Source organism: Myotis nattereri, assembly GCF_964212035.1.
Source record: "Myotis nattereri genome assembly, chromosome: 7".
In the NCBI taxonomy this organism is placed as follows: Eukaryota; Metazoa; Chordata; class Mammalia; order Chiroptera; family Vespertilionidae; genus Myotis; species Myotis nattereri.
Window position 1 is genome coordinate 9,381,796 of NC_138082.1, and position 16,151 is coordinate 9,397,946.

The 16,151-nt window shown below is 50.4% G+C and overlaps 1 protein-coding gene across 1 annotated transcript in view; it reads left to right on the forward strand.

The window, feature by feature from the left end:
* LOC308522656 (aldehyde oxidase 2) overlaps positions 1-16,151 on the forward strand; it is a 63,614-nt gene that overhangs the window by 18,967 nt on the left and 28,496 nt on the right. The window contains exons 11-22 of the mRNA XM_081096140.1: positions 316-467; positions 1,902-1,995; positions 3,450-3,559; positions 6,731-6,915; positions 8,087-8,270; positions 9,364-9,456; positions 10,552-10,721; positions 11,390-11,504; positions 13,017-13,139; positions 14,152-14,248; positions 14,687-14,811; positions 15,757-15,890. Coding sequence (XP_080952266.1) covers positions 316-467; positions 1,902-1,995; positions 3,450-3,559; positions 6,731-6,915; positions 8,087-8,270; positions 9,364-9,456; positions 10,552-10,721; positions 11,390-11,504; positions 13,017-13,139; positions 14,152-14,248; positions 14,687-14,811; positions 15,757-15,890 — 1,582 coding nt within the window. The remainder of the gene's footprint in view (positions 1-315; positions 468-1,901; positions 1,996-3,449; positions 3,560-6,730; positions 6,916-8,086; positions 8,271-9,363; positions 9,457-10,551; positions 10,722-11,389; positions 11,505-13,016; positions 13,140-14,151; positions 14,249-14,686; positions 14,812-15,756; positions 15,891-16,151) is intronic.

Genomic DNA, 16,151 nt, shown 5'->3' on the forward strand with positions numbered 1-16,151 from the left:
TCTCTCTCTCTCTCTCCCCCTCCCTTCCTCTCTGAAATAAGTAAAAGTATATTTTCTTTAAAAAGAATATACACCAGCTCAGATGTCCTAACCCTGGTGCACAGAAGTACCTCGGAGCCTTTGAAAAAGCCCCAGGCCCAGAGATTCTAATGAAGTTGCTCTAGAAGGGACACCTGTGCTGTTTTCGAGTTCCCGGTGATTCTCTGTGCAGCCAGCGTGGAGAGCCGTGTGCTAGACGAGCACTCAGGCCCTGGCGTCATGCTGACCATTCAGCGGTTCCTCCCAGGTCCCCTGTAAAAACAACTTGCTTTCCAGGACTCACCATAGGCGCCGGCTGCAGCCTGGCCCAGGTGAAGGACATCTTGGCTGAGAGGGTGTCCGAGCTCCCAGAGGAGAAAACGCAGACCTACCGAGCCCTCCTGAAGCACCTGAAGAGCCTGGCGGGCCAGCAGATCCGGAACATGGCGGTAAGTCCTCCGGCCCCACCATCGGGCACACGGCACCTCTGCTCAATCCCACTGAGATGCTGAAATCGGCATTGGCAGAACCTGTATGCAGAAGGGTCTCGGCAGGTGAAACGACAGGCACGATGAACGGATATGTAGTTATCAAACATTCCTTAATAACATGTAAAGGAGGGTTCTAAGTCGGGTTGAGTCAAACGGCCTAGTTGCACAGTGGGTAGGAAAAGGACTTCGTGGTTTCGCTGATTTTATGAGAAGACTGTCAAAGAACCCAATTCCGCCCCAGGCTGCATTAACGGAAGGATGGTGCCTAAAATAAGGAGGGCGGCCTGCTCTGCTCCAGATTGTTAGACCACAGCTGGAGTGTAATGCTCAGACCTGGGCAACACAGCTTAAGGTCAGGTTCTTTATGACCACAGGAGAGAGCACTGCATGCTCCCTCTCCTACATACCCCAAACGGTGTGTCAGAAACCCTCGGGGCATGGAGAATTGGGGAAGGAGCACCTGTTTCCTTTGAAAAAGCTCTTCAAGTGATTTCAAAATCCCAGTCAAGAACCCTGACGCTCTGGAGCCTGGCGAGGAGATGGTGCAGGAGAGAGAGGGGCTGGCCATCACATCAGGAAGAGGATGGTGCGGGTGGGACCGTCAGAGGGACCATGAAAGCTGCTTTCAAATATTTATGGGCTCCAGAGGGCGATGGATTCACTTCCTATGATCAAGAGGATAGAAGTATGACCGACAGGAGGCCGATTTCAACTCAGTGGAAGAGAAAATTTGAAAATCAAGTTGTCCACAGAGGAATTGGGGTTCCCTGTCCTCACCAGCGTTACCGCCCAAACCGCAGCCACGCGGGTGGTCACTGTGGAATCCGTCACTAGGAGGGGCAGAGGGTACTGAGTTGAATGGCCAGTCAGTGCCCTCCCAAGTTCTGAGACGCTACAGGCTCAACCCACTCTGCGTGGAGTCTTCCAAAAGGGGGGAAAGGCACCCACTCTCAGTGGTATGGGTGCCCCGCACCTGGGCATGCTCGCGTGAATTCTGCAAGGTGGCCACGGCTGGGTTGGGGGGAGGGGGTGGTTTCAGAACTGGCCACTGAGCCTCGCTACTGGGTTTGAATCCCCCTTCTACCTGGGAGACCTCGGTCAGACTTCACAAGTTCTCTCTGCCCAGTGTCTTCATCTGTAGAGTGAATCTGTAGGAACGACATCCATCTCATTGGACTGTTGTGAGGATGAGTAGATGTGTGTGGAAAGGAGGACAGCAGGTGGACACACCAAAAGCTCCGGGAGTGTGGGTTACCATCCATTCCTCTCCAGGCAGCATGGACTCCCAGGCAGTGTGAACGGAGCGCCCCCTGGGCCCTTTCGCATAAGCAGGTGCCTGCGGGCAGAGGGCGTGAGGGTGGACTGGCCCAGGATGTAACTCTCTCTCCTCAGTCCTTAGGAGGACATATCATCAGTCGGCACTGCTACTCGGATCTGAACCCAATCCTGGCTGTGGGCAACGCTACCCTCAATCTGATATCCGCAGGTGAGCTACCCCAGAGCACTCCCCGCAGCACCTAAGAATTCTCTGTCCTTTTTTAAAGGCTCCTCTTTAAGTCAGAGCCCGTGCCCTGGCTCTCAGTACAGCACAGGAAGCGCAGGCTCCTGCAGGAAGGCACGTGGATGGGGTGGCCCTACCCCACATGCACAGACACCCACCCTGGAACCCAGCCTGTCTGATTGCCAAAGGGGTGCACTCGCCTCTTCTCCCTCAGGCTGCTCCCAGGGCCTCTACGTCCCCCTCCCATCCCTTCTCCGCTCCTTCACGCACAGCCCATCACATCCCCACTCCAGCTATCCACCCCGCTCAGCCCATCCATTATTTACCCCTCCGTGCGCTGACACTGGGCCCAGGTGCTGGAGGTCAGGGGGAGCAATCCAGCTGCCCCATGTGAACTTCAGGGGTGTGTCCGACCAGAAGTCCTATCCCAGGCCCCATCCCTGGTCGGGGGGAACCCAGAGTGTAGGGAGAGCCTTGGGGGCAGCGGAACAGCTCTCCGGTCCCCATCAGCTTTGCATGGGGCCCACAGAGGGGCTTCACCCCTGACAGCCCTCAGCCCTTTGGCTGAGTCCTCCAGCCTGTGGTCCAGGACGACCCCAGTTATCCCCCAAAGACCAGGAGAGAAGAGACAAGACTCCGGGGCATCAGGATAGAAAGGACAGCCGGGCCCGCAGCAGCCGGCCTCCTGCACCAGCCGCAGGAGTGGAAGGGTAACTTCTCCTGGGCTGTTGCTTGGTCGTTACCCCGGCTTCAGGTCTCTGTCCTCCCAGCTCTGCGAAGCAGCCGCCTGGAGCACTGCCCAGCTCCAGAAGCCAGGCCGTGGGCTCGCTGACCAGCCCCCGGAGGGCCAGAGCTCAGTGGGGATCCTGGGCGCTCTGCCTCCTCCCACACCTGTTCCAGCTGGCATGGTGCTGCTTGTGCCGGGAACACGGCCCCGTCAGGGTCTCTAGGCTGTAGGGTGATCTCCTCCATGCGCCTCCTGTGGCTCCACAAACCCCCCTTTTAAAGCCAGAGGGGACCGGGACCGTGCAGTGATAGCAATGGGGCTGAAAGGAGGTTTTGTGCATTAAAAGCATAGATGTCTGGTTAGGAGCCCAGAGCAGCAGCAAGAACAAAAGGCAAAACCAGGGGTTTGAGCTCTGTTCACCGTGTGAACAAACCCTGTCCCAGCATAGGTTGCCCCCTTCCCTTGATCACAGAGAGTTAACCGGCCTCTGCTGGACAGTGAAAACCCGCACCGGCCTGGCCGGGAGGAGACTGGCTGCGAGGGGGGAAATGTCCTGAAGCTGCCACCACCACCCCATCCTCCCTCCCCGTTGGAGGCACAGGAGAGTCCTGACTGTCACACGCCCTGCCCCTCGTCACTTGGTGCTGAGCGGGGTGACCCCCTCTTTGGCGCTGACGGTGAAGCGACAGTGAAACGTCGTCTTCTTCAGCAGGAGGCGCCCGGCAGGTTCCGCTAAGCGAGCACTTTCTTGCCGGGTTGGCAAGTGCAGACCTCAGGCCGGAGGAGGTTCTGGAATCTGTGCACATCCCTCACTCTCAAAAGGTAAGACGCGCCGGCCGCTCCTGGGAGCTGCTTCTCGCTCTTCGGCACCGAACCCGGCGTCTTTACACTGAAGCGGAGGAGAGAGGATGTCTGCCAGAGTCATGACTTCCTGTTCCCTGGACGGCAGCTCCGGCCTCAGCCCCTGGCAGGCAGCCCGGGGTGGGTGTAGGGTGTTGTTTCAGCTGTGGGTGCGGCTGCTGAGGCCTGCGGTCAGTCGGTCCTGCTTCCTCCTGCTCTCTGACCGACTCCGGGAGGGGACCCTCCCCGGCTGGGAATGAGCTTCTCTGTCGGACCCACAGCACGTGGAGGCTGGGGGGCCTCCAACTCCCGCTCCAGCCAACCCCACAGTTCACAGAAGGTGAGGCCTCCAGACACCTGCCAGCACAGCACCCCGGGGTTGATGCGGCCACCCCCCCGCTATGGCGGCGCCTCTGTCCTCATTCTCTGTCCCCTGTGCCTCTCCCCCAAACTGTGTCTGAATCCCAGAGGACAGTCTTCCCAGAGAGAGGCAAAACCACCCCCCACACACACACACACACTCACACACTCACATACACACACATTCACACACACACACACACACACACTCACACACACTCACATACTCACACACTCACACTCACACACTCACATACACTCACACACTCACATTCACACACACACTCACACACACACATTCACACACACATACTCACACACACACTCACACACTCACACACTCACACACACACTCACACACTCATATTCAAACACACACACTCACACACTCACACACATTCACACACACATACTCACTCACACACACTCACACACACACACATTCACACACACACACACACACACACTCACACACACTCACATACTCACACACTCACACTCACACACTCACATACACTCACACACTCACATTCACACACACACTCACACACACACATTCACACACACATACTCACACACACACTCACACACACACTCACACACTCACACTCACACACTCATATTCAAACACACACACTCACACACTCACACACATTCACACACACATACTCACTCACACACACTCACACACACACACATTCACACACACATACACACACTCACACACTCACACACATTCACACACACATACACACACTCACACACTCACACACATTCACACACACATACTCACTCACACACACTCACACACTCACACACATTCACACACACATACTCACACACACTCACACACACACACATTCACACACACATACACACACTCACACACTCACACACATTCACACACACATACACACACTCACACACACTCACACACTCACACACTCACACACACACTCACACACTCACACACACACTCACACACACACTCTCACACACTCACACTCACACACTCATATTCAAACACACACATTCACATACTCACACACACTCACACACTCACAAACTCATATTCAAACACACTCACACACCCACTCACACACTCACACACATTCACACACACACTCACACACTCACATACACTCACACACTCACACACATTCACACACACACACTCACACTCACACACTCACACACACACTCACACACACACTCACACACTCACACTCACACACTCATATTCAAACACACACATTCACATACTCACACACACTCACACACTCACAAACTCATATTCAAACACACTCACACACTCACTCACACACTCACACACATTCACACACACACACTCACATACACTCACACACTCACACTCACACACATTCACACACACACTCACACACTCACACACACACACACACACATTCACACACACATACTCACACACACATACTCACACACTCACACACACACTCACACACACACTCACACACACACTCTCACACACTCACACTCACACACTCATATTCAAACACACATACTCACATACTCACACACACTTACACACTCACAAACTCATATTCAAACACACTCACACACCCACTCACACACTCACACACATTCACACACACTCTCACACACTCACACTCACACACACACTCTCTCACACACTCACACACATACACTCACACACTCATATTCACACACACTCACGCATACACACGCGCACACACACACACACACACACACACTGATCAGAAGCCAGGTGTCTGCTGGGTTGTGCAGGAAGTCTTAGAGTGAGGCATGCTGTCAGCCATTCATGACCTCCATTTATGTTTCCTGTGGAATGAACTCCGAAATGTGTTCCCAGTCAAACGTGCCTCTGTGTAAAGGCCCCAGGCAGGAAACCTCGCAGATAAACACCGCACCCTCGGAGCCACACAGCTGGAAACACACTGGGGACTCGGGCCATCTCCAGTGACCCCATGTCAGGGGTCCTGGTGCCGAGAGGGCAGCGGGGCAGCATCACCCTCCTGACTTGCCCCTGGCACAGGGGTCTCTAGCCCACCGTGGGAAAGTTCATTTCGACTCGCTTATGAGCCCTGCGCAATGGAAGGTGATGGTTTCTGCAAACCAAGAAATGCGGTCGAGCTCTTTTGCATGTTGGGCAGATCATATCGAAAAGTACTGGTGTTGAGCCCCATCCACAGAGGGGTTGAGCTTCGACCTATGAACCAGGAGGTCGCAGTTCGATTCCCAGTCAGGGCACGTGCCTGGGTTGCGGGCTGTGTCCCGTTGGGGGCATGCAGGAGGCAGCCGATCCATGATTCTCTCTCATCATTGGTGTTTCTGTCTCTCTCTCCCTCTCCCTCCCTCTCTGAAACCAATAAAAAGTAAAAAAAATAAATACATATATATTAAAAGAAAAGAAAAGCACTGGTGTTAGGAGGGTCCTCCATCCTCGCAGGGGACACGGGGCCTGAAGACTCCGGGGCAGGGCACCTGGAAAGATGACACATGGGAAGGAGCCAGCCGTTCTGTCCTGGCCTCAGAGGAAAAGGGTGCAGTGACCCCGTTCCTGGAGGGGACCGGGCAGGGGGGCGGGGGAGGGGCCTTGCACAGGACACGCCTCAGTTTGAACGAGAAGGCAGCCGAGTTGCCCTCAAATGGTGCCAAGTGTCCTTCGTGTCCCTTTCCGTTGGGTCCAAGAGATTAATCAGTGGCGCCGAGAAGCAGAAACCGTGCTCTGAGGTTGACACATGGAGCAGCTCCCGACGGCATTTGCCTCCGCAGGGGGAGCTGGTGTCGGCCTTCCGACAGGCGCAGTGCCAGCACAACGCCTGGGCCCACGTGAACGCGGGCATGCGGGTCCTCCTCAAGGAGGGCACCGACACCATCGAGGACCTGAGCATCGCCTTCGGGGGGCTCGGGGCGGCCGCCGTCAGCGCCCGCCAATCCTGCCAGCAGCTCCGAGGGAGGTAAGCAGTGAGCCCTGTGCCCGAGGGTGGATCGACGTCAAAAAAAAAAAAAGGTGGAAATTTGGCTCAGGCGAGTGTTGGCAAAGCCTGAGAAAATGGAAACGCCTCTGTGTGGAGGCACTGCTTGTTCTTTCCATAGCTTTGCTAAATGAATCAGACCTTTCTGGACGATGATTAAGTAGGTGGCACTTTCTGGGCGAGGAATACAACAACTGAAATGGCGAGGACTCCTCCAGCCCAGTCTCTGTGGCACCAATGCTCCAGCAAACGCACACCGGCAGCGTCCGCGTGGCACCTGCACCCTCTGCTCGGGTGCCAGCTGCCTCTTCCTCGGTGGAAGCCACGTCTGAGTCTGAGTCTCGTCCAGGTCACCGTGGAACTGGCCCTCGTGGTCTGTTTACTGAATGCCAGGCTCCAGCCTGCTGTGCCCTCGGCCCACTCCCTGCCTCGGTTCTATGAAGGGCTTGTTAGGTGATTTCTACACTCCCTTCCAGCTCGATAAAGCCCTGGCCCGTTTGCTCAGTGGTTAGAGCATGGGCCCACACTGAAGGGTTGCCGGTTCCATTCCAGGTCAAGGGCATGTACCTGGGTTGCAGGCTGGATCCTTGGCCAGATTGGGGTGCCTGCAGGAGGCAACCAATTGATGTATCTCTCTCACTCCGATGTTTCTCTCTCTCTCTCTCTCTCTCTCTCTCTCTCTCTCTCTCTCTCTCTCTCCTGCTTCTTTTTTCTTTCTTTCTGTCTCCCTCCCTTCTACTGTCTCTAAAAAAATCAATGGAAAAAGTATCCCCAGCCTAGCCAGTGTGGCTCAGTGGTTGACCACCGACCTATGAACCAGAACTAGGTGGTCACGGTTCGATTCCCAGTCAGGGCGCATGCCAGGGTTACAGGCTCAATCCCCCCAACCCCAGTGTGGGGCCTGCCGGAGGCAGCTGATTGATGATCCTCTCTCATCATTGATATTTCAATTTCTCCCTCCCTCTCCTTTCCTCTCTGAAATATATATATATCTCCATCCATTCCCAGGTGAGGATTAACAAAAAATAATAATAAATAAATAAATAAATAAATAAATAAATAAATAGGACTCCGGAGTCTCTAAGTGATCACCAAGCAGCCTCGAGCACCTGTCACGCGCTCTGACTGGTCCCTGCTGCCTCCATCCCACCAGGCGCTGGAACGAGCTGATGCTGGACGAGGCCTGCCGGCTGCTCCTGGACGAAGTCTCCCTCCCAGGCTCGGCTCCGGGGGGGAGGGTGGAGTTCAAGAGGACTCTGGTGGTCAGCTTCCTCTTCAAGTTCTACCTGCAAGTGCTGCAGACACTGAAGCCGCTGGCAGAGCGGCCCTCTGCGCCTGTAAGTGCTCGCGCTTGCCGGGCTCCTCCCAGCCAGTCCGTCCCCAGCCATCCCGCCTCCCAGATTCCTGGGGCTCCGGGCGCCAGGCTGCCTTCCAGCCACAGATGCTGACCGCGTGCCCTGTGCAGTGAAAGGTTATGGCGCTCCTGCCTCGGTGTGCGATTATTTTTCTTCCAATATCACTTTGGAAAGTATAATCGCACGTAATGAAATGCACCTGTTTAAATACAGCGAGTTTTGACCAATGTGTCAACCTACGGAGCCACCACCTCAAACAAGATACAGGGCATTTCCATTTCCCCAAAATGTACCCTTTTGTCCCTTTACTGTCAACCCTCCCACCCCTGCCCATATTCCAGCTTCAATACGGAGTGTAAAATAAAATTTTAATTTTCTAAAATACTAAAATTTACATGCTGCTATTGAAGTAGCTTCTTGCTAGATTTTCTGATTGTAAATTTCTGGAATAATTAAGCAAAACAAAACATTCTCTCCCTCCCTCCCTTCCTCTCTCTTTCCTCTCCTGACTATGATCACAGCTCTCTCCCTACCTTATGCCCCCTGCCCACAACTCCATCCCAGCAGCTCAGCGTTCCTGAAGTGTCTGATTCTCATTTACTCAGACCCTCACCAGCCACATTCCCCAGGAATTTAATTTCTGAATTAAGACACTTGATGTGCTTAGTGACACACAGAGGGCCTCCCGTTTTACTTCTCTCCCAGAAAGCCGAGTAGCTGAGAAAAGCAATAGGCTATGGGCTCTCGTGTGTACAGTGAACGCCAGCTCCTTCTGGATGGCTTACGTAGCCCCAGTTTTCTTGCTTCTCTCCCTGCAGGCCAGCTCACCCTCTCTTCCTTCTCAGGGTGGCCTGAGGATCAGCTTCAAACCAGTCAGTCCAGTTCCTCCTTATAGGGAAGGAGAGGGAGGGCAAGAAGCTTTCATCAAAAGTAAAATCCTGGAGGCGATGGGGATTTGGGTTACCTCCCTACACAGACCGTGCAGTTTTGTGGGTACTATAGCCAAGTCATGTTTGCATAAATCAAAGCCCAGCTTAAACACGGACTAATCAGTTTGTTTTGAATCTTCGCCCAGGACGGCCTTCGATATCCTGACATCTCAGACCCGTTCCTTAGTGGGCTGGAAGATTTCTCCATCACGGTGCCCCAGGGAGTCCAGAGGTACCAGGTCAGTGAGTTTAATTTAACAGAAACTTAGACACCAAGAGATAAGCTGTAGCTGTGCGAACAAGCAAGCTGTTCAGAGTGGCGATTTTAGTCCTGACGATGTGTTTTTGCTGCACACTGGCCCTTTGTTTAGGCCGAGTCAGGGAGAGGCTGGATCTGAGCTCAGGCCAGAGCCACCAAATCAATGCAGATCAATTGGTTTGTCTGGGGCTGAACCGACCCGGAACAGTTTGACCATCTAGTAACTGACGATCTCTTCACACTGTGCAATGACGTCTTTTGCGCATTGGTTTGAAGAGCGGCTGAGCCTGGTGTGGGGGAAGGACAGCACGGGAGAGGAGCAAGGTTCAGCCTCCAGCCCTGATTGCAAAACCTTTCATCTCGTCAGCAAAACAAGAGCCCTGCAAGTAACTGAACCCCCCGTCCTTGCAAGACAACTTGGAAAATGTCTACAATTATCTAGAGCACAACCCCTCCCCCAACCCCGTCTCCACACACCACACACCGCTCTTCCTGGAGAAGAGTTCCAGAGTGAACATTTGCTCCATTGCCTTACACGCCCAGGGATGTTTCTACGCCCCTTGGAGGGCAGCCAAGGCACTTAGTCTGGATCTGGGTGGGCCCCACAGCCATTTGCTACCCCCTCCCCCACCAGAGGTCCTGCTTTGGGCTTAGATTTTGGTCCCTCACCCTCAGGAATTACATCACTTTAGCCTTCATCATCATGATCCCTTTACATGTGAACAGGTTGATTACTGGGAAAATCAGAAAGCAGGACAGGGAGACAGACCCCTGAATTCCAGAAGAAAGGGGTACAGGGGCACTGCTTAGAAAAAGAAGATGCCAAAATGAGAAACAGGGGTGCCCCTTCACCTGTTTCACAATTTTGCCAAAAAGTTGGCCCTGTCAAAGGTATTGCCACATAACTGAAATGACCGTTTCCCAGTGTAGTTGCATCATTACGTTGTCATGCTCTCTATCGGACCCACTCCAGGGTTTGTTGCCCAAGGGTGACTGTGTGTTCTCAATCCTGATTCAGGCGAGTTGAGAATTGTCCAGGCCACTTCTGAAGAGCAACTCTTGTCTTCCTCTGTAGAGTGTGGACTCTTGCCAACCCCTCCAAGATCCGGTGGGACGCCCCATCATGCACCTATCAGGTCTCAAACATGCCACAGGTGAAGCCATGTTTTGTGATGACATCCCCAGGGTGGAAAAGGAACTTTTCATGGCCTTGGTGACCAGTACCAGAGCCCATGCAAAAATTATGTAAGTGAAAAGCTTTCAAAAAGCCTTTTAAACACACATGATGAGTTTTAGGGACACACACAGAGCCTTCCCATTTACTGCTCTCCCAGAAGAGCCAAGAGCTGAGGATTTCCTCGGAGAAATGTGCCAATTCTTCTGCAATGTCCTAAACCCAAAGGACCTAAAATAGAAAGAGTAAAGTAAAGATCACACACAAAAAAAGAAAAAGGAAAGGTCACCAGCCTCCGAGGAGGAAGGGAAAGTATCTGGAAATGACCACATGGAAAAGACAAAAATTATAGCTATGGGTTTCTTGATTCCATTCTAACCTCACAGTGCCCCAGCTCCCTGCTGCAGCCCCAGGCAGGGCTCAAATAAATAAGTAGAGCTGATATTCAACTGGTGATAAAATACTGAAATACTTCATTACTGAATGGTAAATGGCCATATCCTACGCTTCCTAAGGAGGCCCCTTGCAACAGGCACACTGGCCCATCTGACAGCTCCCCTCCCAGCAGCGAAAATGTTACCCCCGGCCCAGCAGGGGACGTCCTGACCAGGGCCTAAGCTGGACCAGTCATTCTATACTTTTATTTCCAACCATGCTCTATCCCTCCTTCAGGTTTGGGACCCTCAAAGCTTGCTGATTTCTATCTCTTAAATATTCCCCCCCCCCTTTTTTTTTTCAGATCAATTGACTTGTCAAAGGCCCTTGAACTGCCCGGGGTGGTTGATGTGATAACAGCTGAAGACATTCCAGGCACCAATGGTACTGAAGATGAGAAATTGTTGGCTGTAGATGAGGTACAGAATATGCCTTTCCATGAGTTGTGCAGATAATCACCAAGGCACCCTCTCCAAGCCGACTTCCCATGGCCTCCCTGCCCTCTCTGCCAATGGGGGTAGAGGTGCCAGTTCTCCCAGCTTCTTTCTACCCCTAACATCTTTATTCAGACAGACCTACACTTCTGGAGTCAGGAAATAACATAATAAAAAGTCAAGTAAAGTCATTATGGAAAAATAACTCCTAGTTTTCCCCCCGACGTGCTCTTGAGTCAATTTATCCTCATCTGGAAAATGCAGGAACTGACCTGTGTCAGGATAGAATAGAAAAATGTAGAAAGGAGAGTACAAAAAATACAGCCACTCCCTGTTATTTACACTGAACTCCCTCCTTTCCTGAATCAACCCCACCCCCTCCACCTTCCACTTACCTCACACACTCCAGTTTTTAAAAAGTTGCTCTTGCCATCTTTGACCTTTAACCAATTCAACAATCATTCACTGAGCTCTTGTGTCTGGAGCCAGGCTACCTTGGTTAATGTCCCAGCTCTACCTCTCACTCGCTGTGTGTCCTTGGGTGGCATCAGCTGTAAGATGAGAATAGTCATAGCACCCACCTCACTGTGTTGCTGTGAAATTTACATGAGTTAATACATGTGAAGTGCTTACAACAGTGCTTGGCATGTGAAGGATCTCAGTGTTAGCTGTTATTGCCACATCTCAGTGAGTCCCATACAGACTGTCTCCTGCAGCCTTGGCATGAATCACTGTTCTTTTGGTTGAACTCCAGATGAAGTTGGCTGTCACTGAGGACCTGTATTATCTATTAGGGCTGACATACAAAATACTATAGACTGAGTGGCTTCAAAAAACAGAAATTTATTTTCTCACAGTTCTGGAGGCTGAAAAGTCCATGTTCAAGGTGTCAGCAGGTTTGATTCTCCTGAGGCTCTCTTCCTGGCTTGTGATGGTCATCTTCTCCCAGCATCCTCACATGGCCTTTTGTTGTGCATGAGCCTCCCTGGCTTCTCCTCCTCTTCTTGTAAGGACATCAGTCCTATTGGTTTAGAGCTCCACCCTTATGACCTCATTTAACCTTAATTATCTCTTTAAAGGCCCTATCTCCCATACACTCATATTGAGGGGTTAGGGCTTCAACACATGAATGGGGGTTGAGTCCATGTTCTACAAAAAAATACTGTCCTTATTTTTAAACTCTAAAATGACACCACAAAGGCGATACATATGACCCTAACTTGACAGGACAGAGCAGATTCAGGTCACAGCCAATCTCACATTCACTCTGGAGCTTACATGCATTGAGTAAAATGGCCAATGGAAACATCTGTATTATTTGAATTATTTTTTAATTCAAAAAATTTTAATGTGTTAACCAAGCACATACAGTTGAATGTGACTTCAAAGTGGTTATTATTTCTCAATGATGACAACTAAGATGCCACTGGTAAAGTTGAGCTTAAAGCTACTCCTACCCAGAATTTTCTACCTGCTTCATGCATGTACTTTCCACAGGTACTTTGTGTGGGTCAAATCATCTGTGCTGTGGCTGCAGAGACAGATGTACAGGCGAAACGTGCAATTGAAGAGATAAAGATCACCTATGAAGATCTGGAGCCCGTAATCATCACCATCGAGGTAAGCTGACTGGTCTCTCCCATAAGGTTACAGATTAAAAGTACTTTGTAAATATCTTAATATCATCCTTAGCAAAAAAGGCAATAGCTTTAAAGCTATGGGAGAGTAAGAATGCAAAAGACAGGTGCCTTCTGAAGTATGGAAAACGACCTTGGGTCTGACAGAACCTCAGAATGGCTCCCAGTCTTCTTGTGTGAGTTCGTTCATGTTATTATCAGAAAGAAAACAAAGAACTAGAGAAGCCCTGTGAGATATGTCAAATCTCAAAGAAATGCAAAAACTTCCTACAACATCTATTGGGCTTTCTTACCCAGAAATGCATTAGGACTTGAGTCTTCTCCCTCAACACGGCCTGTTCTTTCAGATCTCTGAGTTAGAGGTTCTTGTACATGAGCTACCTAAGTCTTACACCAGTGTTTTTTCTTCGTGGAAAAGGTAAAAAGGGAAGGCCCAGAACCTCAGCCATACTGCATGTAGACCAGGGGTCCTCAAACTTTTTAAACAGGGGGCCAGTTCACTGTCCCTCAGGCTGTTGGAGAGCCGGACTATAGTTTAAAAAAAAAACTATGAACAAATTCCTATGCACACTACACATATCTTATTTTGAAGTAAAAAAACAGAACGGGAACAAATACAATATTTGTATTTGCATGTGGCCCATGGGCCATAGTTTGAGGACCCCTGATGTAGACCTATCACCTGTTCCCTGGAGATCCACATTAAAAATGAGAATGTGTAGTGATCATCCTGGACCATCAAAGTGCCTCCAGATCTCAATTCTTAACGTTTCTCTAACCCTTATTGGTTTCCTCTGCAATCTAGAAGACATTCTCTCCAACATCCCATCTCTGCAGCGCGTCCACTGCTCTAGTACTTCCCTGCTTGCAGGACTCCTTTGATGTGTCCTAGCAGATGGCAATTTGGGGAGTTTGCTGGCTTTTTATTAAGAAAAACACTGCCAGTGGAAGAAACTTACAAAGAATTGGCTTTGTGTTTTTCTCCTGTCACTTAGGATGCCATAAAACACAACTCATTCCTATGCCCTGAGAAGAAACTTGAACAAGGAAACATTGAGGAAGCATTTGAAAAAGTCGATCAAATTGTTGAAGGTAAGAGACTCAGGATATTTGATGGGATCTTTGGGGGATTCTACTCTAAAGCAGACATTGACAGCCTGTGATTTCCTCTTGGTGCTTTGCCAAATTTCTCTTAGATCTCTTCTTTCCAAATAGTGTGGGTGTGTATGCGTGTGTTGGTTTTGAGGGTGGGAGGTAGGGAGCAGCAGAATAAATAGAAGAAAAACTCCTAAGATTTTGATGCGTCAAGGGCAGAGTGAGGAATGGAATCAAAACTTGTTATCTAGAACTGTAATCTCTGAAAGATTGCTCTCAGTTGACACAGGACAAATGCCTAACCCATCAGTTCCTCGGTCAGGACAAATCCAGGCTGGCCAGTTCACCACATCTTGCTTGCTTTTGAATTCCCCAACATGACCATTTCCAACCAGCCTGCACCTTCAGGAATTTCCCTGTGCTTGCACCTAACAGGAGAGGTCCATGTTGGAGGACAGGAACACTTTTACATGGAAACACAAAGAGTGCTTGTTATTCCAAAGACAGAGGACAACGAACTGGACATCTATGTCTCAACCCAGGATCCAGCCCACGTGCAGGTGAGGGCCAGGACCGCCCCCACCTCTGCAACTTCCTAAGTCTATCATGGCCTCACCCCCCTCTGCCTCGGAGTTGGCAGGCATTTACTTAGAATACAAGCATTGGACAGCAATGGAGAGCTAAGGCCCCAGAACCCCTTTTTCTCCTGGTCTTGTGAAGTCATGCGTTGTATTATTTAGATTTAGAGAAGACATTCAGTGGCAGTATGCTTAAATGAACTTTGTGATTGGATGACAACACTAAGTTATAGCTATACTTAGTTTTTCTCTAAGATAATTATTACAGTTAACCTATGGAGTAAACCCTTCACTTTATAGCACATTTTCATTTCCCCAGCCATAAAGTACTCAGCAAGTTTTAGCTGCAAATACTTCTTCTTGTTCAGGAGGTTGTCTAGAGTTTGCTGTTTCTCACCTTGTTGGGACATTGAGTTAAGGCAGTGGTCGGCAAACTCATTAGTCAACAGAGCCAAATATCAACAGTACTTCTTCAAAATAGACTAGCCCAGGCCAAAAACTGACTTCTGCGCATGGACCACGAAGTTTCAATAGCACTGTACGTGCACCCACATGTGGTATTTTGTGGAAGAGCCACACTCAAGGGGCCAAAGAGCTGCATGTGGCTCGCGAGCCACAGTTTGCCTACCACGGAGTTAAGGCATTTGTCTCGGAGTTCAGCTTCTGACAGGAACCCAGATGGTTTCTTCTGACAGTTTCCCTTCTGGAAAAAGCCATTTTTCTACTGGAAAGGCTGTGGTCAGTGGCAATGGCCCATGTTTATGACCTCAATGGGGCTACACAAGACACATTCAGACTGTCAGTCTTTTTTCTTTTCTTTTTTTTTTACACAGCAGATGTGGATGCAGTGATGTTGTGTTTCAGGAACTCAAAGTCCTCCTTACCATTTCATTCTTGTAAAACTTTCCCAATATCTAACTTTTACAGAAAACAGTGTCTTCTACTTTAAACATCCCAAGCAACAGGATCACCTGTCATGTGAAACGAGTGGGTGGAGGTTTTGGCGGGAAAGTAGGAAAATCAGCTGTGTTCGGAGCTATTGCAGCTGTGGGTGCCATCAAGTAAGTGCATTTGGGGGTACAGAAGGGTGTAAAATGTCAGAGCTGAGGGCCGATCAGTGGCCTGAGAGGCACTTGGGCTGCTGTCATAACCACCTGCCACCCTTGGGCAGCTCAGCCTCCTGTCTCTTTTTCTTTTTAATTGCAGATACAATGCCCACCCTCTTGGAGTTAATAGAAAAGTCATATGTAGATAGGACTTTGACTATGCTAATTTCCTATAAAAAGGAAAAGTAGCATTACTAGTTGAATATCTCCAGGGCG